This window comes from Podarcis filfolensis (assembly GCF_964270895.1).
Source record: "Podarcis filfolensis genome assembly, chromosome: W".
NCBI classification, from domain to species: domain Eukaryota; kingdom Metazoa; phylum Chordata; class Lepidosauria; order Squamata; family Lacertidae; genus Podarcis; species Podarcis filfolensis.
In genome coordinates this window covers 20,823,166-20,848,213 of record NC_139619.1, presented here as the reverse complement: position 1 = coordinate 20,848,213, position 25,048 = coordinate 20,823,166, and the positions used below count along the sequence as shown (strand labels likewise).

Below are 25,048 nucleotides of genomic sequence, written 5' to 3'. Positions count from 1 at the left end.
CCCGGACCTGGTCTGAAGGCGGTCTCCATAGGAACGCATTAATTGATTTTCAATGCATTCCTATGGGAAACCGTGCTTCGCAAGACGAAAAACTCGCAAGAAGAAAAAACTTGCAGAATGAATTAATTTCGTCTTGCGAGGCACCACTGTATAGACCAGTCAAACATCCCTAGGAACTATCGCCCCATTAGTTTATTATCTATTCCGGGGAAAATATTTGCCGCTGTTTTACTGGAAGAACTTCTTTCATTATTTTTTTTTAATGAAATATTTATTAGGATTTTTCAAATTCAATACAAAAAAATCAAAAAGAACAAAAAATGCAAAAAAAAAAAAAAAAGGAAAAATTTAAAAACACATAAAATTTACAGTTCCATATTTTCATTACCATATTTCCCAGACTTCCCCACACCTCCCCTTCTTGCATTCCAATTCAAATTATTTGTTCAACAAGTTCCTATCCACAATTTTTAACCTTTTTATATTTAATTCATTTCTTTTTTTTAAAACTTACTTTAACTTATAAACATCAATATTTGTACCTCAATACACAAACCTTTTTCCTAAAGTCGACCCTAATTCCATTCCACGAATTTCCCAATTTTCATATTAATAACCAAACAAAAAAAATTAGACAGATCATAATTATACACCCTTTGGATTCTCAAACCCCACCACCCCCTTTCCCGGTTTCGATCCCCAACAAATGTCCAGTCTTAATCTTCTATCAGCCTGGAGATCTCACGTCCGAGGCTCTTAATTCTCTCTCAGTTCCTCTCTGCCGGTTTTTTTGATAGTCCTTAATATTAAACTCCAAATTTTGGAGGAGCTCTGTCCCAATAAAGTCCAAATTTCTTCCAGCCAGACCTCCATACTTAGAAGCAAGGTCCAAAAGTCCAATTGTCACAAAAACTCCAGCTTCCACTTTAATCAGATTTGTAATCCATAGATCTTCAGGTCTCCACACAAAGAGATATCTCCATTCTTCCGTCACCAATTTAAACCATAATTTCATCATCCAATACTTATTTTCCTTTGTAGTCATCCTGTCAGGCCTTTGGTTTAATTTCTTGTTTCCCTTTTTGAGCATGATATCAGGCCTCTGGCTCTCCTTTGTCGTTTGCAAAATTACAGCTCCTCCTTCCTTCTCCTCAGGAACAACATATATCTCTTTCTCCACACTTTCAGAATTCTCAAAGTTCTCTTTTTGTCCAGCTGCATGGGCTTCCTGAGTCAAGTCCTTATCAAGTTCCGTAATGTTATTTACTTTTAAGCTCAAGATTGTTACATTTGTAGACAAAACCTCAATTTGGCCTTGTAACTTTCCCAGGAGAACAAATACTCTGTCCAGCCCAGCCTGAATTTTCCCTCTTCCAGCCATTCTTGTAATGTCCCAAATCCTCCTCTAGAGGGATTTGGTAACTTAGTATTCTTTCCAGTTAAAATCCAAAAGTCAGGTTAATTTGTGTCAGTTCTTACTTATTTCCAAGAAAATATAACCAAATTACAGCAACTGTATCCAGCAGAGACAGCAGAAACAAAGTTCTCTTTTTCCTTTTTGACAGCTAATTTTGACAGCTGTCAAACTTCTCTATATCTCCTCAGCAGGCTCTCTCGCGAATCGCTCCCGGGTCCGGGGGGGGGGGGTGGAACTTCAACTCTCAAAATTAACTCTTATCCTCCAGCACAATTACTTATACTTGTATCTCCAAATCGTGAAATTGATATCTTTTATCGAAAAGACAGTTCTCTCGACTTTAGTTAACTAGTCCTTGCTTTAGATCTTTTACAAGGCGGGGAGGTGGACTTCCTGTTTGCACCTTCCCCGATCGTGCCAAATTCCAGAGAAATTTTCTTAAAAAGTCCAATTTCCGTACTACTCACGGGTTGTTACTTTTAGGGTCCGATTGTTTCCAGGAAAAAGTCAGCGCCCTCCGACCATGGCTCGCGGCTTCACTCCCCAGGAGAAGCAGTCGACTCTCAGCACCGTGCCACTCACCCCGTCCCCCATTCCAAAGCCTTTAAAAAGGCTTCTTCACAGGTCGGGGGGCGCAAATGGTGCCCGCCGAGTCACCAAGTTCACAGGCTTCCGCGCCTGTGATTTCTAAGGGTCCCCGCGTCGCCGCAGCGGCAAGACCCCACTCCTGAAGAGCCGATTCCCTCCGGAGCTCGGAGGGAATCCGCCATTAGCCGTTCGCGCTAACCCGGAAGTCTGGAAGAACTTCTTTCATGGGTCCAGGAGAGGAACATTCCACCGTTAGAACAGATTGGCTTCCGAAAGTCAGCATCAACCATGGACCACTGTCTAACTCTTTATCACCTTGCCAGTAAATACACTGCACCAAGGCAAGGCCACCTATTTGCCGCTTTCATGGACCTGGAGGCCGCCTTTGATTCCATCCCTAGGCAGAGATTATGGTCCAAACTTGCCCATCTGGGAATTGATCCGCACCTCCTCTCCCTAATTATTTCCCTTTATTCAAACACCACAGCTTGCGTCCGAAGTGGTCCCAATGGCTCCCTTACCTCCCCATTCCCAACGGCCAAGGGCGTCCGACAAAGTTGTCTCTTGGCCCCTTTACTGTTTAATCTCTATCTTCATGATGCAATTTCCCCTTTGAAGCTAGCAACTAAGTATCCTCCTCACTTAGCAGGTCACCCCGTTGCTTCCCTTTTCTATGCAGATGATGCCGTCATCTTATCCAGAACAGCTGCGGACCTAGCAAATGCAGTTAATGCATTTATCGCCTATTGTAAGGCGGAAGCTCTTAATATTAATTATAAAAAATCGAAAGTCCTTCACTTCACTCGTTCCCGCAAACACAAGCTGGAGCCGCTTAAGATTACAGGTGGCTACTTAGAAAAGGTAAAAGCCTTTAAATATCTAGGCTTAATATTCACTTATAATCTCTCCTGGACCACCCATCTACAATCTGCCCTTTTCGCCGCAACCACGACCTCCAATGCCATTGTCCGATTTTACCACCAGAAGGGCGGCAAACACCTTCCAGCAGCAATTCAAATATTTAATGCCAAAGTTGTTCCTAAACTATTATATGGCTGTGAAGTATGGACTACAGCAATATCAGGTAACTTGGATCGCCCACTTCATATGTTTCTGAGATCTCTTTCCGGCGTTCCGAGATGCGTCTCAGGTGCAGCCCTACGACTTGAGTTCGCCCAGCCCTCAATTGTAAAACGAGCATGGTGTTGAGCCATCTCCTATAGCTCCCACCTACTAGCATCGGATGCTCGAATTAGAGGTGGTTTTTCCAATCTGATTCTAAGAGATATTCATAATTCCCCTTGGAAAACTACAATTAACCTCAAACTCCGTTCTCTTTTTAATCTGAATTGCAAAACTGTTCTTAAATTAGAGTGTATCAGTCCGGCGGCCCTACCTTCAATTAAAAAGAAGCTACAGCAACTTGACTTCTCTAACACAGCTGCCGATGCAAGAGGGCCGTGTTCAGGCCTAGCCCTAGCTATTCCTCCCCCTGAAGGAATCCCTCTATACTGCTTCACAATTTCTTCGGAGGCTAAGCGAAGGGCCTTTACTTGTGCCCGTCTCAACTGTTTTCCTACAGCAGTTCTGTCGGGTCGTTATTCCAGAGTCCCCATCGCAAACAGAACATGCACCTGTAATGACACGGCTCTGGAGACTATGGAACACGTAATGCTCTTCTGTCCTAACTGGTCAGATGAAAGATCTCGGTTTTTAACTCCTCTCATGAACAAGCTTCATCTCCCAATCCAGCCCTGGATAGTGTCCCTTTTTCTGCAGGATTCTGATCGCTGGATTACCGAGATGACAGCTAACTTCCTGCTCAGTGTGATGAAGAAGAAAGCGGCACTAACTTCTTTTTTAACACCACAGCTGCAGTCGATACGCTGCACAATCGAACGAAGTTCCAAGTAGCTTTATTGTACAAGGACAATGGAGCTAGGACAAATCTGAGGAGCTGAAGGACCCCTTTAACGATCCTCCTCCAGCCTCAGCAGTTTTTTGTCTTTTTGTTTCTGTACTATTCAGTCACTCGATGTTTTAAATCTTCTGTTGCTTCTGTTATCTCTTTTTTCCCCCCCTCCCTTTAAGTATTTGCCTAGGACGATATCTACCTTTACCTTCCCACCCCCATTTTATGTTGTTATTTCTATGTATATCATGCTATGGCCACACGGCTAATGCAATAAAATCTAAATCGACCAGTACTGATGAAATGACGGTGAGGTTTAATAAGTTAACTGTTTCTGTTTGGACCACTTTTCTGCTGTACTTGACTGGAAGGAGAAAAAGAATCATTTCCTTCAGAACCATTTAAACAATTTATTTCACTAAAGGAATAACAATATGGCACAATGTTTTTACCGTTCTGTCAAAAACAAAGGTTTCCCTATCTTTTTTACAGAAAGGTTCACCCTTGCTGGCATCCTCTTAATAGCCCTCCCAAAGCATTTTTATTTTTATTTTTATCCACCCCGATGATAATGAAACTGAACCACTCCTTGCTCTCATTTCAGAGCCGTGGCAGCCTATCTACGGGCCCTGAGCCTGAGCCCCAACCACGCTGTCGTCCATGGCAACCTGGCCTGTGTGTATTACGAACAGGGGCTGATCGACCTGGCAATCGATACCTACAAGCGGGCCATTGAGCTCCAGCCCCACTTCCCCGACGCCTACTGCAACCTGGCCAATGCACTCAAAGAAAAAGGCAGCGTAAGAAACCCTTCTGCTTTCTGTATGTCGGAGGGTTTGCAGAATAAACCCTTACGGAGGATGGTGATCTCAAAATTGGGCTTTGGGGGGAGGGACTTGGGGAACAGTACTTAAAAAAAGTCCTCTTTTATTTTTTAATATAATTTTTATTCAATTTTCATATCTTCCCTTTGTCACGTTCATATCAAATCATATAATCACATACAACTTTGCTCACACCGAGTGTCTACTTCCTCCCCCCGTTCCCACTCCCTGGTTTACTTAAGCAATCACAAGCCTCTTAGCGCAGGCATGTCCAAAGTACGTTGGGGGGGGGGGCTAATCCGGCCCGCCAGTCAGTTTAATCCGGCCCCTGTGGCAGTTTATTTCCTAGGGTAAAATCCTAAAAACACTTCAACAAGTTCAACCCTTTAAAAATCTCAACAACTTCAACCCTAAAGAAAAGCTCAACAATTTGGGGTAAAACCATAGCAAAAACCTCAACAACTTCAATCCCCCAAAAAAGGTTAACAACTTTGGTTGGCCCTTACGGCCCTTCACTTCATCAAATCTGGCCAACTTTGAAAAAAGTTTGGACACCACTGTTTTAGAGATCGAGCGCCCAAACCGCAACCCAAAACCCAATGATTGATCGCAAAGGGCCAACACGTCAATTGAACCTGTATACCTCGTTTTTTCTGTGGGTTTCACATTTCTTCTTTATGACTGCTGTCGTCATCAATAATCCTTCATCAAAGTTACTGCGTTAACGTTCTTCATTAGACTATCTTTCCATTGATATATAATTTTATGGTATAACTCAGCGCTTTTTTTCTTTAAAAAAATGTTTAGGCTCCGGGGGGGGGGGGGATAAATACAGTTCCAGTCGGTTCAAATTGGAAAAGAAATTTTCTGAAATGGAAATTTGCCTTTATATAAATGTAAAAAAATAAAAATTAAAAACGCATCAAGTTTCATCAGTATATTCCTACAGAAGATTTAACGGGAAGTCTTCAGTGATGGCATATGACTTTATTTACACTTCTGGTCCTTCTCCGCGAACCAGCATTGTTATGTTATTTCCATTTAGCAAAATCTGGTCTAGCTTTGTAATTCTTCATCCTTAGGTATGATCTCAAATTCTGTAACATCTTCCAATACCATGTTGACAAAGTCCTCGAATGCTAGGAGTGTGCCAACAATTTATCACTTTTCATGATGTGAATTTGTGAGCCTATGCACTTGTCCCCCAGCTCAAGAGGCAGAAGCTGAGACGGGTTGGTAGTCGCGTTGGCTGCCATTTTGCCCCAAATCCGGACTAATTGAGTCCGCCATTCTCTTAAGTTTTCAAACAGCTTAGTTCTTGAACTACTTGGAACCCGGATACTTCAAAGCCTGAAAGGAGTGTTCCGGTTTTGGAACTTTTTCCAGAAGCAGAACGTGCTCTGTTCTCAGCATAACTTCCGTTTTGAGTGCCACAGAGGGAGGGAAGGCAGGCCAGGCGGCAAGCGAGCAGCAAGGGATGTCACTGCCACCCCCCCATCCACCTCCTGCTTGCAGGCAAGTAGGAGTGAGATTGGGCTGCTCTGTTGGCAGCGTTGCTGCTTGCACGGGAACAGGAGCTAGATCGGGGCAGCTCAGCTGGGGCGATGCAGGCTCCGTCGCACTTTCCATTGAGGGGGTTGTGGCTGTGCTCCCCTCAAGGGGGAGGTTTAAAGGAGCCCCCACATACGCACCAGAGCCCTTGCAAGGCAGCCAGGCTGAATAGTTGCTGAGGATGTGGTAGGTGGAAGCTGCATCAGAGAGCCCCTGCACCACCCAAAGGCAGCCAGGCGCTCCCCAGCTGAGCTGCCCAACCCTGCTCCTACTTGAGAGCAAGCAGGAGCGGAGGCAGGGATCTCTCAGGAGCAGAGTGGAGGCTCCGCACTACCCAGCTGATCGTAGGACACTTAACTCTTGGCTCTGCCTAAACCAGGCATGGCCCAACTTGTCCCTCCAGCTGTTTGGGGACTACAAGGCCCACCATCCCTGACCACTGGTCCCGTGAGCTGGGGATGGTGGGAGTTGTAGTCCCCAAACAGCTGGAGGGCCAGGTGGTGGAATGACAGAACAGCTGAGGCTGCTTACAGAACCCCCTCTAACAGTGGACCAGGCACCCCAAGAAGCAACAGAGGAAAAGCAGTCATGGCAATTTGCACCTGAGACATAAAAGCAGCGCTCTTTACAAAAGAAATCCCCTTTCGCCACTCAAGCCCTCGGGTTTACATTCCCCCATTTTCGTGACACCTCCTCCTAAGGCACCCACATTTTGCCGGCACAATAGACACCAATTGCATCTCCTTGGCCAAACAGACTCTTGTGCAGGCATAGGCAAACTTGGCCCTCCAGCTGTTGGGGGACTACAATGCCCATCATCCCTGACCACTGGCCCTGTTAGCTAGGGATGATGGACGTTGTAGTCCCAAAACAGCTGGAGGGCAAAGTTTGGCCACACCTGATCTTGAGCAGTGGTTGCCAAACTTGGCCCTCCAGCTGTTTTGGGACTACAGCGCCCATCATCCCTGACCACTGGTCCTCTCAGCTAGGGATGGTGGGCATTGTAGTCCCAGAACAGCTGGAGGATTGTCCCAAGAGCGCCTGGACTCAAATCGTCTATTGAAAACTTCCCTCTGGTGGTTTATCACCACCACAGCTACTCACTTTGGGTGTCAGTAAAGCAAATGGTCTAATTTGCCGGCGCCTCAATGGTATCGAGCGTCGGAACAACTTGGCCACAATCAGGAAATTTTGCCTGCAGTATGACTCTGTTTCCCCTTCCCATTTCGAGACTCTGGCACCCTATCAGCGTAATCTAGCAATCCCAAAATACAGACACGCTTTCACTCTTGCAAGATTGAATGTATCACCCTGGGCTGGACTCGAAGGACGATGCCAACAGATTCCACCCAAAAAATGCTCCGGTCCCTGCGGACGCAGCCAGACCGAATTGGCGGTGCATGCCCTTTATAAAAAGGAATTAGATTATCACCCCTCTTTTTTTGTCCATTCCAGGTCGCCCAACCGCTGCCAGATTGGCAGATCAAGAGGAGCAGGTGACAGCAGAGGTGGCAAGGTTTTAAGCCGGGGCAATCAGAATAAGATCCACTATTTGACTTTTGATTCAAAACCCCAAAATGTATTTTACACCATGGACTTTTTATCTCTATTCTTTGTATATCGCAGGGGTGCCCAAACTTTTTCCAAAGAGGGTCAGATTTGATGAAGTGAACATGTGTGAGGACAACCTGGACAGTTGTTGAGCTGTTGTTGTTTTTTAGGATTTGTTGAATTATTATTTTTTAATTAGGCCCCCGAAACTGACTTTGGACGTGCCTGGTATATCATATTGTTGTTTTATTGCTGTGGCCGATGGCTGACGCAAAGAACGATTCCTTCACGCATTCCCCAGCTGCCCGTTCCTACTTGCGAGCAAGCGGGAGCCGGCTGGGGATCTCTCGGAGGCTTCGTGCTTCCCAGCTGAGCCATAGGTTCGCCACCGCTGCCTGAAACATAAATCCAGCCGTAGAGGCTGGCACATGAATCGGGGTCATCGCAGCGCAGCCTTTTGGGCGCCTGTGAACCACGTCCTAATATTTGCGTAAAAACTCAGTTTTGTGTTTCGAAGGTTGCTGAGGTCGAGGAATGCAACAACACGGCCTGCAAACAATTCGCGTACATACTCTGTTTTATGTTTTAAAGGTTGCCGAAGCCGAGGAATGCTACAACACGGCTCTCCGTCTATGCCCAACTCACGCGGATTCTCTTAATAACCTGGCCAACATCAAGCGAGAGCAAGGGAATATCGAGGAGGCTGTCCGCCTCTACCGGAAAGCTCTTGAGGTACCTGCGTGGAGAATTACAACAATAATAATTATTATAATTGACACAGAAGGGTTAGGCATGCATACCCTGGATGCCTGGTTTGGGGCTTTTTACAAATCGCCAATCAGATTTTTTGTGATCAAGAACGGAAATAATGGTGACGAACTGAAAGTGAAATAGCATTTTAAGGTTCGACAAAGCATGATGTTCATTTGGCCCGATAAGTCACTTTGGAAAAGGGTCTGTGCCTGTTTTTATAGTCATGGGCCTCCTAGAATGATCGAAAATCTGCTTTTTCATCAGAAAAACAAAGCAAGGCGATGAAATTGAAATAAAAGCTGGACACTTGCCACTCCTTGTCAGCTGAGCTTGATCATCTGATAGTCTTATTTTCTAACAGTATTTCCTGTGCATGCTAAAAAGGCAGTCCATAGGCCCCTAATTATTACTGTTATTATTACTATTATTGTTAATTTTTACAAGTTATTCCAAATGGCGATTTGTTTTGCGGCCGGCCCCCGACATGTTTGAGCATAAAAGAGGGGCTCTTTAAAATACGGCATTGATCATTTGACAGTTTGATCTCCTAACAGTATTTCCTATGCACGCTAAAAAGGCAGTCCATTAGGTCCCTAATTATTATTATTGTTTATTATATAATAATAATAATAATTTTTACAAGTTAATTCCAAATAGTGATTAATTTCACGCTCGGCCCCCGCAACCTTTGGGCCTAAAAGAGGGGCTTTTTAAAATACGGCATTGATCATTTGATAGTCTGATTTCCTATGCATGCTAAAAAGACAGTCCATAGGCCTATTATTATTATTATTATTATTATTACTACAAGTCATTCCAAATGAGAATTTGTTTCGTGGCCAGCCCCCGCCACGTTTCAGCCTAAAAGTGGGGCTTTTTAAAATATGGCATTGATCATTTGACAGTCTGATCTCCGAACAGTATTTCCTCTGCATGCTAAAAAGGCAGTCCATAGGTCACTAATTATTATTAATAATTTTTACAAGTCATTTGAAAGGTGGATTTATTTCGCACCCGTAACCTTTGAGCCTCAAAGAGCGGCCTCCGTCTCTTTAGAATACAGTCATACCTTGGGTTACAGATGCTTCAGGTTGCATTTTTTCGGGTTGCGGACTGCCGAAACCCGGAAGTACCGGAACGGGTTACTTCCGGGTTTCGGCAGTCACGCATGCTCAGAAGCTCTAAATCGTGCATTGCGCATGCGCAGATGCGTCAAATCACAACCTGCACATGTGCAGACGCACTGCTGCGGGTTGCGAACGTGCATCCCACACGGATCACGTTCCCAACCCGAGCGTCCACTGTACAGCCTTCTCGGGGGAACTAAGAGTGATCTTCTTCCCCGCAGGTCTTCCCAGAGTTTGCGGCTGCGCATTCGAATTTAGCCAGCGTTTTGCAACAGCAAGGAAAGCTCCAGGAGGCTCTTATGCATTACAAGGAGGCCATCAGGTGAGCTTCCAAAGCCATGGGGAAAATAGATTGAAAGAGCTCCTCCTTATTGTATTTTAATTTTGCTGGAAGCAGCCCAGACTGGCTGGGTATAAATAATAAATTATAGCTCGGCTTTTAATACCATCCTCCCAGATACTCTTATTAAGAAGCTGACGGATCTGGACCTTTCTTCTACCATCTGTGACTGGATTAAAGACTTTTTGAGGGATTGGACACAAACAGTGAGGATTGGGACTGTTACAGCTACCCCCCTGAAGCTTAGCACTAGCACCCCACAGGGATGTGTGCTAAGTCCCTACCTGTACTCATTGTACACATGTGACTGCATATCATCTGACCCATCCACAGTAATTATTAAGTTTGCAGATGATACTACCATAATGGGCCTAATTGTAGGCGGAGATGAAACAGCGTACGGGGGAGGTTCAAAAAGTATTTACTTGGTGCTCAGAGAATAACTTGCACCTAAATAGTAGTAAGACAAAGGAGATGGTGTTGGACTTCTGGAGGAAAAGAGGGGAACCTGCCCCGTTGTATATCGGGGGGGGGGGGAGGCTGTGTGGAGAGAGTGTCGTCCTTTAAATTCCTGGGAGTTTACTTTAGTGAGGACCTCACTTGGAAAATCAACATAATTCAGGTGGTCAGAAAGGCCCAACAGAGACTCCATTTCCTCAGGGTTTTACAAAAGAATAATGTTAAACAACAACTGATGAACTCCTTCTACCGGTCCACAATAGAAAGTGTCCTTTCATATTGTATCACAGTGTGGTATGCTGCCTGACAGCCACGGACAGAAAGTCTCTATGGGGGGTGGTGAATACAGCACATGATATCATGGGCTGTCCCTTGAGTCCGCTAGATGACATTGCAAGGGATCGTTGCCTTAGAATAGTGAGAAGAATTATCAGGGATGACTCACACCCTGGCCAGCACCTCTTTAATCTTCTACCCTCGGGCAGGAGATAAGAAGCATAATCAGCCGTACCAACAGGCTAAAGAATAGCTTCTATCCGTGGGCTGTTAGGCTGTTGAACAGAAAATAACATTGCGAAATTGACTTGCGAGGTGGTGCGTTGTTCGATAAGAGACTGAGTGGGGGGTGGAGGGAGGCTCGTTTAATTTCATTGTACACAGGATGTGCAATGACAATAAAGGTATTATTATTATTATTGTCAGGGGACTGCCATCAGAACAGGGGAGGGAGGCAGGGACGCCGTTGGGATACAGGGAGCCGCAGAAACTTCTAAGGAGCAGTTCCTTGTCCAGCGGTGGGGAAAGCCACACCTCCAGTGGAGAAGAGAGGGAAGGGGCCAGCCAAGTGAGGAGAGGGCTCGAAGATGCTGCTGAGAGCCCAAGCAGAGGTGCACACGCCACTTCCGTCGCCGAACTTGCGCAGAGGGTTGAAACGCAAGGAGGGGAGGCGGAGATTTGGGGTGTCTTAAGTTCTTACGTTGGGGGAGAAGCCGGAAGGGGCCGCTCCCAGATTCTGCAAGTGACTAAGACGGACATGAACCTTGTGTATCTGCACTGTAAATAGTTGGCACAATAAAACCTGTAAAAGACAGGTCGGAGTCCTGCCTGGTTACTCACGAGCAACCACCACACAGCATCTGACAGCAATCTGGGAGTCTTTGAGATTGCTCGCATGTAGCAGTGAAGAGCAGCATGAGTCACCAGAAAAAAGGAGCTGCAGGCGGAGGCGCTGAGGAAGAGGAGGTGCGGAACATAGCGGCCCTGGTGCAGAGGAACGTGGAGCTGGAAGCGCATGTTGCTGATCTCAGAGCGAGGCTGGAGGAGCGCAGATTGCAGGAGCAGCACATCAAGGCAAATCCGGTGAGGAGAAAGGTGTTGGGATCTCAGCTCCGTTCCTCTGAGCTGATAAGGCTCATTTTCTTCCGAGCCCTCCCAGCAGAGCATCAAAACAACACAGTGGAAGGCTGAGATAGGTATGAGCTACATTTTTATGCTTTATTACTAAGCTATGCAGAGAGCAAAGAAATATACATCTTTTCCCTGTGAGAGCAGAGAGCAACTGAACAAAGGAAATAACTGAACAAAGGAAACAGGAAACCAGTAACGTCACATCCCGTCTCCCTTTCCCCTGAGACTCCAATAGTATCTGGACTCTTTGGAATGTAAACACAGTCCTGTGACTGCAAGCAGCTGCACAGTGAGGAAACAGAAACTAACAAAAGGTACCAGGGCTGGTGAGCAAATTTAGCGGGAACCCTCAAGAGTACCTTGCCTTTAAGACTGAGTTTAAATACGCCCTGGACTTGCAAAAGAAAGAGTTTGACAATGATGAGGAGAGGGTGGCATTCATAGTTGCCCACTTAGAAGGAGCAGCCCGGGAATGGGTGAGAGCCCTGATAGTGGCGGGAAACGATGCCCTTCAGGACTTGAGGAAATTTTATGAGGCGATGGACGCAATGTTTATCAGGCGCACAGTAGAAGGGCCCCATCCGTGCCCTCCCAAGGTGGGCATAGTAGTCAAGGTGGTGCTGGAGCTCCCTAATGGCCACCTGGTGGAAGTGCAGGCCTTGGTCGATTCAGGAGCCAGTGCAAATTTCTTCATCAGAGACTTTGCCTTGGAGCACCAGTTGCACCTGCTCCCGCTAGACTTTCCCTTGCAAGTCACCACCATTGATGGGAGAGTGGCCGGGGGAGGGAGTGACACACCAACCGCCCCCCCCCCATGAGAATGAGGGTCTCCAAACACTCCAAGACTATTGCTTTTCATATGACCACCTTGGCAGGACCTCCTATCATTCTGGGAATGAGCTGGCTGGCTCTCCATGATCCGGTGGTGTCGTGGCACCAGCGATCCCTCACTTTCAGGTTGGCACACTGTGTGGAACACGGTCTGGGAGGGGAGGAGCCACGGGAGAGGAAGGCAAAGGTCGCTATGGCGAGTCTGGGGGAGAAGATAATTCCTCAGCAGTATGCAGATTTTGAGGAAGTTTTCAGCAAGCAGGAGGCTGACAAGTTACCCCCACACAGGCCGTACGATTGTCAGCTCAATTTAGTCCCAGGGGCCAGACTGCCCGCGGGTAAGCTGTACTCAGTGTCAGACCAAGAGATACAGGATCTGAAGGAGTTTAATTACAAGAACTTGAGAAGAGGTTTCATCCGAGAATCTAAGGTGGTGGTGGGGAGTCCAGTGTTGTTTGTGGACAAAAAGGGGACAAAAGTGCGTCGCCTAGTGGTGGATTTCAGAATTGTCAACTCCTTGACAGAACCCCTCGCTTTCCCCATGCCTTGCATCGATGACGTATTGGTGAGAGTACGCCAGGGCAGAATTTTTACCAAACTTGACCTCAGAGGAGCTTACAACCTGATCAGGGTGTGGGAGGGAGACGAATGGAAGACGACCATGTTTACACCGTTAGGGGCATTTGAGTATCTCATTATGCCCTTCGGACTACAAGGCAGAAGTCCCTGTTTCCAGGCCTTCATGCATCACGTGCTGGGTTCCCTCCTGTACTGTGTCTGTTTCTTGGATGACCTCTTGGTCTTTTCAGAGAATGAGAAACAGCATGTGGAGGACGTTCTGCAACTGTCGGAGAAGCTCAAGGAGCATCAGTTGTGGGTCAAACTGGAGAAATGCCAGTTTCATGCTTGTGAGGTCGAGTTCCTGGGGGACCGGCTGTCGGATAGGGGACTTGCCATGGATCAGGAGAAGGTGAAGGTTGTGTTAGACTGGGAAAGCCCCAAGATGAAGAAGGATGTGCAGGGATTCCTGGGCTTTAGCAACTTCTACTGAAAGTTTATCAAGAACTTTGCGCATTTGTTGGCGCCCATAACTGGTTGTCTCAGTGGGAAGAGAAAGTTTCTGTGGACTAAGGAGGTGCAGCAGGCCTTTGAAAGCTTAAAGAAGGTCTTTGCGTCAGAGGAGCAGTTCTTGCACGTGGATCCTGACAAACCCTTGAGGGTGGAGACGGACGCTTCAGATTGGGCCATTGGCGCAGTCCTGTTACAACAAGATGCAGGGGGAGATTGGAGGCCTTGTGCCTTTTTCTCCCGGAAGCTGAACAAATTGGAGCAAAATTACACAATGTATGACAAATAATTGCTGGCCATTTATGTGGCTTTTAAGCAGTGGAGACACTTTCTGATGGGGTGCAGCAGCAGATCCAGGTGTGGACAGGCCACAAGAACTTGGAATATTGGCACACCGTGTGTGCTTTTTCAGAGGCAGATCCGTTGGGCAGAATTTTTTGCCAATTTTAACTTTGAGATCCAATACGTCCCTGGAGAGCAGAACGTGAGAGCAGACGCGCTATCCAGGAAGCCTGAGTACATGGAAGATGAAGGGCCACCCGTGGCCAGACACAGGTTCCAGGAGGACAAATGGACCTGTGGGGGAGCACTGGCAGGGGAGGCAGAACTGGTGAAGACTCACCAAAGACGATGACTTTGCTCAAAGGAAATTAGGCGAGCTCAAGGAGGGGCTGGGAGCAGATGGGGGCTTTGAGGAGAAAGGGGGGCTGTTATTCTACAAAGGGGCACTGTGCTGTATTTTTTGCTCCATAAGGCACACCTGACCATAAGGCACACCTAGTTTTTAGAGGGGGAATCAAGCTGCTCTTTGGGGCTGGGGGGGGGACCGGGCTTTCCCCTCCAGCCCCGACAAGTTCTGGGAGAAGCGTCCTGCACGCAGCCTGTCCGCAGCTATTTGGGGCCACACGTGCAGCCTGTCCGCTTCTCCCAGATCTTCTCGGGGCTGGAGGGGGAAGCCCGCCCCCCCCCAGCCCCGACAAGCTCTGGGAGTATTCCCCACCTCCCTTTAAAGAGCGCATGGCTTTTGCGGGAGGTGGGGGAATTCCCCCACCTCCCGCAAAAGCCCACAAGAGCCATGCACCCTTTAAGGAGCGTACGGCTCCTGTGGGCTTTTCTACGAGGAGGGAGAAGGGACTGACTGGCCGCGTCAATCCCTTCTCCCTCCTGGGGAAAAGCCCACAAGAGCCGCAGGGAGCTTGTGTGTGGCTCTTGGGGGCTTTTCCTGCCTGCCTCCCCCCGGCATTCGCGCCATAAGACACACACACATTTCCCCTTACTTTTTAGGAGGGAAAAAGTGCGTCTTATGGAGCGAAAAATACGGTATGTGCCGGGAGAGCCTTTGAGGGTCAGAGTCCTCAAGCAGCTCCATGACAACCCTACAGCTGGGCACTTTGGGCAACACAAGACCATGTTGTTAGTTACGCGGGATTTCTGGTGGCCCAAGGTAAGGGAGGATGTGCGGGAATATGTACGAGGATGCGACACGTGTCAGAGAGCAAAGAGGGAAAGGGCAGCTCCGGCGGGGCTTACCCACACCGGGGAGACCATGGGAGCCAGTGTCCATAGACTTCATGACGGACCTGCCCATGTCCCAAGGTAAGACGGCTGTCGTGGTGGTGGACCTGCTGACCAAGATGTGTCACTTTGTGGCATCCTCCCATGCGGTGACAGCTGAGGAAACCGCCAAGTTCCTGGATCACATCTTTTGGCTGCATGGGATCCCTTCTAGGGTAATTTCGGACCGTGGAAGACAGTTCACCTTGTGTTTCTGGCGCAAGCTCATCAATTTGTTGCAGGTAGAGGTGAGCTTCTCCACAGCCCGGCACCCACAGACTAATGGACAGGTGGAGAGAGCAAATGCCATTTTGCAGCAGTACTTGCGCTGCTATGTCAATCAGCGGCAGAATGATTGGGTGGAGAAGCTAGCCCTGGCAGAGTTTGCGTACAATAATGCTGAACACGTGTCCACAGGGATGAGTCCCTTTTTTTCCAATTACGGGTGTCATCCCAGGGCCTTTCTTCCTCCACAAAAATAGCTGTTTACTTAGCCGTTTTCCTATGCCGTGAAGGCTGAAATTTCAATTCAGCGGAGCAGGGTCAAGATATTAACTGATATGCATGAAATTTCAGGTATAGCTGTATAATCCCTAATGTAGTAAGATAAGACCTTTGGAGCAGGCATTTTTTAAAAAAAGAGTTTTTTATGAACCGCCCTACTGAACACCCAATGCTTTTCAGTGGAGCAGGGTCAAGATATTAACTCAGGCATGGCCAAACGTGGCCCTCCAGCTGCTTTGGGATTACAATGCCCATCATCCCTGATCACTGGTCCTGTGAGCTTGGGATGACGGGAGTTGTAGTCCCAAAACAGCTGGAGGGCCAAGTTGGGCCATGCCTGTATTAACTGATATGCATGAAATTTCAGATATAGCTATATAATCCTAGTGTAGTAAGATAAGACATTTGGAGTAGGCATTTTCAAAAAAGAGTTTTTTATGAACTGCCCTAATGACCACTGCATGGGATAGAAAGAGCCCTCTCGACCCTTTTTTTCCCTGCGTAACTTCGATGTGTTTTTGTACCAAAAATACGCTTTTTATCTCGCCCTCCGCATCAGAATCAGCCCCACTTTTGCAGACGCCTATTCCAACATGGGGAACACCTTGAAGGAAATGCAAGACGTCCAAGGAGCTCTGCAATGCTACACAAGAGCCATCCAAATAAATCCTGCATTTGCCGATGCCCACAGCAACCTCGCTTCCATCCATAAGGTGAGCTTTGCGTCTCTGCTAAATCTCTTTTTTCTGGGGGGGGGGGGGACAACGACGGGGAAATCCATTAGTTTTTACAAAGGAAAACAATTGGCGAAAGCCATCCCAAATCGAGACATGTCGCAAAAAGAAAAAGGGAAAATCATAATTTATGCTGGAAGTGCGAGGAGGCACACCGATACATTTATGGTGGGGTTGTGGAATAGTTCAAAAATTCATGAGGAAATAAAAAAGATTCTCAGAATTAATTTAGAGAAAAAACCAGAGGCATATTTACTGAGTATAAGATGTAAACAAATACCACAAGATCGAAAGATATTATTCTTATATGCAACAGCCACAGCAAGGCTACTCCTTGCACAAAACTGGAAAGGGAAATATATACCCACAAAGGATGACTAGATAAAGAAATTGCATTTATAGAATTGGCAAGGTTAACTGCAGTAATAAGGTACCAATCAAACCAGAAAATAGAAATACAATGAAAATGGTTTGAGGATTACATGTCCAAGTACTGCTCAAAAACTAACATGTTGATATGTTTGGATTAATGTTTGTAAAGCTGGTGAAAAAAACCAGCAAGTTAAAAGAGTTAAGAAATATGAATTTAGATTAAAATTGCAATGTGAACGTGAGTGAAGGAAGTCACATGGGTATTTGGGTAAATAGTGAGTTGGGTATAGGGTTTGGGGTTAGATGTGGGGAATCCGTATATATAGTATTATATATGTAATGTATAGTGTTGAAAATGTACGGCAACTTACATGTAAAATGAAATCAATAATAAATAAATAGGAAAAAAATGCAATATGTAATATAATATATAGGAGGGTGAGGGACAGTCGAGGGAAGTCGCAAGGGTGTTTTAATGTCTGTAATTTATGGTGGTAGGGTAATATAATTTTTGTATTATTGTGTTTATGTGTTTGTAAATAAAATTTAAAAAAAGAAAAAAGGGGAAAAAATTGTACTTTTCAGTGTCAGGCGGGGTTTTATTACTCCAAAATAAAGTAAAAAATGGGGGGGGGTCGTCTTATATGGGCAATTGGGTGGGTGAATGGCTTGTTTTCTTAAATTTGAGCCCCCCCGAAATAGAGGGCGTCTTATATAGGCGGGAAAGCATGGCAGATTCCTACACCCAAAAATCACATTGTGACTTCCGATCACCCCAATGCGATCCCTATGTCATGTTTCCGACGGCGCCCTTTCACTCGTCTCTCCTAGATCTCAAATGCATTGCATTTGTCCTATTTCCTGCTGTCCTTCGTCAATCCACACCCGCCGAAGAATTTAAATTTTTCCAGCCTTCTTTTAGACCAGGCATGTCGCAAGCCTTGCCTAGGGACCTAATCCAGTTTACTTACTGGGGCAAAGCTCAACAACTTCGGGGTAAAATTGCCCCCAAAAGGTCAACAACGCAGTATATGCCCTGGGGTAAAAATCTAAAAAATAAAGCTCAACAAGTTTGGGGTTAAATCCTAAAGAAATCTCAACAACTTCAATCCTAGAAAAAAAAGCTCATCATCTTTGGGGTTAAATCTTGCCGGTCGATTTAATCTGGCTTCCTGGGGTAAAATCCAAAAAAAAGCTAAGCAACTTTGGGGTAAATCGTAAAAAAAGATAATCAAATCTAGCCCCCTTTGGGAAAAATTTGGGCACCCCTGTTTTAGACAATACTCTGCAAGTGTCCTGTTCGCTATGAAATGTTTGTTCTGAAACCTCTCATAATTCTGCCTGTAGGGCAGCTGGAGGGCTGAGTTTGCCTATGGCAGGCACCCCAAAACTGGGGCCTCCAGATGTTTTGGACTACAATTCCCATCATCCCTGACCACTGGTCCTGCTAGCTAGGGATCATGGGAGTTGTAGGACAAAACATATGGGGGGTCGCAGGTTGGGGATGCCTGTCTTGAGCTCATTAGGTATGGTATCCCAAAATTCTTTTTATTTTTTTTTACATGTCCACCCGGCGTGGATCATTGTACCGTTCGTCTCTGCTTCATCTTTGGTTTTACTGGTTGAGACAAAAAGCAGGTGGCAATTGCTAAAATATCCTTCCCCTCCCTTTCTAGGATTCCGGAAATATCCCAGAAGCAATTGCTTCGTATCGCACCGCCCTGAAACTGAAGCCGGACTTTCCCGATGCTTACTGCAACTTGGCGCACTGTTTGCAGGTGAGGAGGGCTTTTTCACCAGTATAAGGGCTAACACTTCTGGGGTTTCCAGCGTTTGGGAACCGAAGCATTTAAGTCCCAAGGTACCACAGTAGTGGTAAGGAATTGTCCAGTAGCACCTTAGAGACCAACTCTGTTTGTTCTGGGTCAAAGCTTTTGTGTGCAGGCACTCTTCTTCAGGTACACAGAAACAGAAGTCACCAGACCCTGATATATAGTGGGAGGGTGGAGTCAGGTATTTCTCAGAAGGGTAGGAGGAGATGCCTTGTGGGGGTCAGGTGGGATTGGTATGAGGAATTATGAAAAATGAAGCAAGCCATTGTGTCGGCAATGAAAGCATTGCGTTGACTGGGTTTGAGTCATTGACAATAATTTCTGATCAAATCCCATAAGCCTCTGCATCTCTGCCCATCTTCTTTACTGTTCATTTTCTACGCCTGACAGGCATGTATAAGCATTCTAAAACACAGGCCAGTTGCTTCACCAGGCATCCTGGGTCATAAAGATAGAAGGTAGCTTTGATGTAGCAGATGATTAGCATATGTAATGATTAGCATATGTAATGTTTCTGAAATTCTTTTGTAAGAAGACAGCTGCTTGGTGATCCTGTATTGAATGTCCTGGGAGATTGAAGTGTTCTCTTACTGGCTTCTCTGTCTTGCGATTCCTGATGTCAGATTTATGCCCATTTATCCTCCCAGGACATTCAATACAGGATCTCCAAGCAGCTGTCAGAAACAGTCTTGAAAGAGAAGTTGCTGAATTACAACTTATTACTCAACTGAAAATGATGGAGAGACCTGGTCTGAATAGAGATACTGGATTCCTGTCTCATTACATGTGCTAACCATCTGCATACTATCCCTTGCTTTTTCCTGTAGGACTAATTGCAGTCATTCACAGTTGCCCACAGGTTGACCAAACCCATTGAGTCCTACTACCCTTCGGAGAAAAACCCTACCCTCCCTCTATATATCGGGGTCTGGGGACTTTTCCTTCCACTATATATCAGGGTCTGGGGACTTCTGTTTCAGTGTATCTGAAGAAGTCTGCCTGCGCACGACAGCCAAGTGTTATTATCATTAAATACAAGGATTAAGAAGGTGTCAATCATGGAGGCACAGTTCTGTAATCCTTTTTTTGCCTTGCTGGCATCCTCTCAATATGGACAAGCAGAGGGAGGTTTCCTTTTGGGAACAGTAAAATCACCCCTCTCCTACTACCCTTCTGAGAAATACCCCACCCCACCCTCCCACCTATATATAAGGGTCTGGTGACTTCTGTTTCAGTGTATCTGAAGAAGTATGCATGCACACGAAAACTTATACCAAGAACAAACTGAGTTGGTCTCTAAGGTGCTACTGGACATTTTTTATATTTTTTTATATATTTCGACTGTGTCAGACGAACACGGCTACCTACCTGAATCTAGAACGTAATTCAGGGTTTTCTTTGCCTCCTCTCAGATCGTTTGCGATTGGACCGATTATGACGAGAGAATGAAGAAGCTTGTCAGTATTGTGGCTGACCAGCTGGAGAAGAACCGACTCCCTTCGGTGCACCCCCATCACAGCATGCTTTATCCGCTATCTCACGGCTTCCGAAAGGCTATTGCTGAGAGACATGGGAACCTCTGCCTGGACAAGGTGGGTCTGTGCCAGGCATGGCCCAACTTGGCCCCCCAGCTGTTTTGGGACTACAGTGCCCATCATCCCTGACCACTGGTGCTGTGAGCTACGGATGGTGGGAGTTGCAGTCCCAAAAGAGCTGGAGGGCCAAGTTGGGCCATGCCTGATTTAGAGCAGTGGTGGCCAAATTTGGCCCTCTAGCTGTTTGGGGACTACAATTCCCATCATCTCTGACTGCTGTTCCTGTTAGGTAGGGCCTCCCACATCTTTGAATAATAATATTCAAAGAAAAAAAAGTTATTATTATTACATGTCGTTTCTGTAACATGGCTTCCTTGAATCCCCCTGCCAGATCAACGTCCTCCACAAGCCGCCCTACGAACACTCCAAGGACTTGAAAGCCAGCGAGGGCCGGCTCCGCGTGGGCTACGTCAGTTCTGACTTCGGCAACCACCCCACCTCCCATCTCATGCAGTCCATCCCAGGCATGCACAATTCGGACAAATTCGAGGTGAGGTGCACAAGAGGGTGGCCGTGCGAGTAGCTCAGGCGGCAGAGCGCCGAGACTCTGAATCTCAGGGTCGCGGGTTCGAGCCCCATGTTGGGCCAAACGAACAAATGAATCTTCATCTGTGTCAGCCCTCAGCTGTAGCAATAAAACGAGACGATCTGCAAAGAATAGAACTGAAAAGTCAACGATATCAAATACATTTGAGGGTTTTGAATCGAGAGTGGGTTTTATTCTGACTGCCACAGCTCAAAACCTGGCCACCTTTGTAAGTACCGTATTTTTCGCTCTATAAGACGCACCAGACCACAAGATGCACATAGTCTTTGGAGGAGGAAAACAAGAAAAAAAATATTCTGAATCTCAGAAGCCAGAACAGCAAGAGGGATCGCTACGCAGTGAAAGCAGCAATCCCTCTTGCTGTTTTGGCTTCTGGGATAGCTGTGCAGCCTGCATTCACTTCATAAGATGCACACACATTTTCCCTTACTTTTTAGGAGGGAAAAAGTGTGTCTTATGGAGCGAAAAATATGGTATGTACCGGGAGAGCCTTTGAGGATCAGAGTCCTCAAGCAGCTCCATGACAACCCTACAGCTGGGCACTTTGGGCAACACAAGACCATGTTGTTAGTTACGCGGGATTTCTGGTGGCCCAAGGTAAGGGAGGATGTGCGGGAATATGTACGAGGATGCGACACGTGTCAGAGAGCAAAGAGGGAAAGGGCGGCTCTGGCGGGCCTTACCCACACCGGGGAGACCATGGGAGCCAGTGTCCATAGACTTCATGACGGACCTGCCCATGTCCCGAGGTAAGACGGCTGTCGTGGTGGTGGACCTACTGACCAAGATGTGTCACTTTGTGGCATGCTCCCATGCGGTGGCAGCTGAGAAAACCGCCATGTTCCTGGATCACATCTTTTGGCTGCATGAAAAGCCCTTGGCCCTGGTTGAGGCCAGTTGAACATCCCCGAGGCCTGGGACCTCCAAGATATTTTTATTTGCGGACCGTAAGGTCCTCCGCGGGTCATGCCAGGAGAGGCGGTCCTGCAGGTACGAGGGGCCTTGGCTATATAGGGCTTTAAAGGTTAAAACCAGCTCCTTGAATCTGACCCTGTACTACACTGGGAGCCAGTGCCGCTGGTATAGCATTGGACAAATGTGATCCCGCGGTGAGGACCCCGTAAGGAGTCTCGCCACGGCATTCTGCACCTGCTGGAGTTTCTGGGTCAGCTTCAAGGGCAGCCCCGCGTAGAGCAAGTTACAATAATCGAGCCAGGAGGTGACCACCACATGGATCACCATGGTGAGATCAGGGCAAGAGAAGGCAGGGACCAGCTGCTTAGAGCAGCAAAGGTGGGAAAATGCCGCCTTTGCTGTAGCTGTAACCTGTGTCTCCATAGAGAGGGAGGCGTCGAAGGTTACACTCAAACTCCTGACGGAAGGCGCTGGCACTAATTGCGCCCCTGCAAGAGATGGGAATTTGCCCCCCAGCCCCATGTCGTCCCAGCCCAACCAGAGGACCTCTGTTTTCGAAGGATTTCACTTCAACCGGCTCCCGCACAACCATCCGGCCACAGCTTTCAAGCCTCTGGTCAGTGTGTCCGGGGCCGAGTCAGGATGGCCGTCCATCAACGGATGAAGCTGGGTGTCATCAGCATATTGATGACAGCCCTGCCCAAAATTCCAGACATGCTGGGCAAGGGGCGCATAAAAATGTTTAAAAGCATTGGGGAGAGGATTGTGCCCTGCGGAACTCCACACACCAAGGGGTGCCGTGACGACAACTCCTCCCCTAGCACAATCCACTGTCCCTGACCTGAAAGGAAAGAGTGCAGCCATTGTAAGACTGTGACCTGAATCTCCACGTCCTTTGCTGTCACCTGCTCCTCTTGATCTGCCAAGAGAGAGGACGCTGGGGCAGTGGTTGGGCGACCCGGAACGGGCAATAAAAGAGGGGTGATAATCTCACTCCTCAAGTCTTTTTATAAAGGGCATGTGCCACTGATTTGGTGCTGCCATCTCTGCAGGGACATGAGCGTTTTTTGGGTGGAATCTGTTGGAATCGTCCCTCGAGTCCAGCCAAGGGCGAGACATTTTAATCTTGTGACGGTCAAAGCACGTCTACATTTTGGGATCGCTCGGTTATGCAGATCAGGTGCCGGAGAGTTGAAATGGGAAGGGGGGAGAGAGTCATACCACGGGCGAAATTTCCTGATGGCAGCCAAGTCGTTCTGACGCTTGAGATCATTTAGGCACTGACAGATTAGACCAGGCACCCCCAACCTTTGGCCCTCCAGATGTTTTGGACTATAGTTCCCATCATCCCTGACCACTGGTCCTGTTAGCTAGGGATCATGGGAATTGTAGGCCAAAGCATCTGGAGAGCTGCAGGTTGGGGATGCCTGGATTAGACTGCTTGACTGTTTTAAGATGTATTTTAATTAATTGATTGCCTGTTTCTATGTTCTTTGTATACTGTGTTAGTTTTATCATGTTAGCTGCCCTGAGCCCGGCTCCGGCCAGGGAGGGTGGGGTACAAAAATGAAATTATTATTATTATTAAAACCCAAAGTCAGTAGCTGTTGTGGGGATAAGCCACAAGAGGCAAGCTCTTGGGCAAAAGATTCCCGCATTGCAGGGGGTCATACTAGATGAGCCTCATTGCCCTTTCCAACTCCCCAGTTCTACGATTCTCTGTCAGCGATTGCTTCATCTTGGAGGAAAGCTGTGATGGTTTATGCGCTTCGTAAATTCTGGCGTTTTCCTGCAGCGTTTGGGAAAGATGGGCTTTGTCCGATGTCCCCCCCCCCCCGTGTTTTGTCGCTTCTCGCGTGCTCCCTGCTCAAATGACCCTCAAATGTATTTTATACAATGGACTTTTAATTTCCATCCTTTGTATATCGTATTGTTTTATTGCAATTGCCAACGCAAATAAAGATTAATTCATTCATTCAGTGACTGGTCAGCCTCAGTTCTAAGCATCTCCTCTCTTTCCCAGGTCTTCTGCTATGCCCTCAGCCCTGACGACGGCACAAACTTCCGGGTCAAGGTGATGGCTGAAGCAAATCACTTTATTGACTTATCTCAGGTGAGAGCTCTTTCCCCCCTATATATCCTAAATAACGCTCTTGCCCGGGCAACCTTTTCCAGAAGATACTTGTCATTTCGAGGAGTTTAGTGATCTTAAATAATAATAATAATAATAATAATAATAATAATAATAATAATAATAATAAATTTTATTTATACCCTGCCCTCCCCTGCCGAGACCGGGCTCAGGGCGGCTAACATCAATTATCAAATACATTAAAACACAAAATCAAACAATTGGTTTAAAATACAGTTCTAATCACATTTAAAATCAAAATAAAACTCAGAGATACGGTCATCTCTTCCTGCCTCTGTTTACATCCCTTCTCTATCTCTTGCTAAAGCTCTTTGATGGCCGAGAACAGGCTTTTAATGCATAATCTGGCAGAAGGAAGAAGCGCTAATGTTGTGTACTTTCTGCTCTTGGATGCTAGACGTTGTTAGGAGGAATGTGCGGTATCGGAAGAGGGGGCTAAATAATGAATAATCAGCACTAGCAGATTCTTCAGGTATCTGAAGAAGTGTGCATGCACACGAAAGCTTATACCAAGAACAAACTTAGTTGTTCTCTAAGGTGCTACTGGATAATTAATATATTTCGACTGCACTAGTTAGTGAGGCAAACCATCTAGGCTAGCGATCAATAATCTATGAATCAGATTTTGGGGCAGAGCTTGGAAACTCATGTCTGAACTCATGGCTGAAGGGTCGTGCAACATGGGGTGGGGTGGGGTGGTGGTGGTCACGTTGCCGCTTCTCGGGAGCTTTCCAGTGGCTGGTTGAAGTTCTTGCTTGGTAATATATATATAACAGGGTAGATTTGATTTAAATCAAATAGATTTAAATCATGATTTAAATCACTAGTCGGTGTCCAAACTTTTTCCAAAGAGGGCCAGATTTGATGACGTGAACATGCGTGAGGGCTGGCCAAAGTTCTTGAGCTTTTTTTAGGATTGAAGATGGACTTTGGACGTGCCTGGCCTTAACCCAAACCCCAACTCTCACTCTAGCCCTTGCCTTTGCCTTTGCCCTAGCTGTAAACCCTAAACCTC

The 25,048-nt window shown here is 46.7% G+C and overlaps 2 protein-coding genes and 1 pseudogene across 4 annotated transcripts in view; 1 reads left to right on the top strand and 2 right to left on the bottom strand.

The window, feature by feature from the left end:
* Positions 1–25,048, bottom strand: part of LOC310753712 (uncharacterized protein) — a gene marked incomplete at its 3' end in the record, with an annotated part of 332,047 nt that overhangs the window by 184,900 nt on the left and 122,099 nt on the right. The window lies entirely within an intron of this gene.
* The window catches only part of LOC310753823 (UDP-N-acetylglucosamine--peptide N-acetylglucosaminyltransferase 110 kDa subunit-like), a 122,119-nt gene that overhangs the window by 70,852 nt on the left and 26,219 nt on the right, over positions 1–25,048 (top strand). For both annotated transcript variants that reach the window (XM_083595163.1, XM_083595162.1), the window contains exons 7-14: positions 4,522–4,717; positions 8,435–8,575; positions 9,945–10,045; positions 16,446–16,599; positions 18,669–18,770; positions 20,237–20,416; positions 20,751–20,909; positions 23,905–23,994. In XM_083595163.1, the coding sequence (XP_083451289.1) occupies positions 4,522–4,717; positions 8,435–8,575; positions 9,945–10,045; positions 16,446–16,599; positions 18,669–18,770; positions 20,237–20,416; positions 20,751–20,909; positions 23,905–23,994 (1,123 nt within the window). The remainder of the gene's footprint in view (positions 1–4,521; positions 4,718–8,434; positions 8,576–9,944; positions 10,046–16,445; positions 16,600–18,668; positions 18,771–20,236; positions 20,417–20,750; positions 20,910–23,904; positions 23,995–25,048) is intronic.
* On the bottom strand, positions 5,585–8,428 carry LOC310753864 (U6 snRNA-associated Sm-like protein LSm5; annotated as a pseudogene). Its single transcript has one exon. The product of its transcript is annotated as a U6 snRNA-associated Sm-like protein LSm5 (transcript).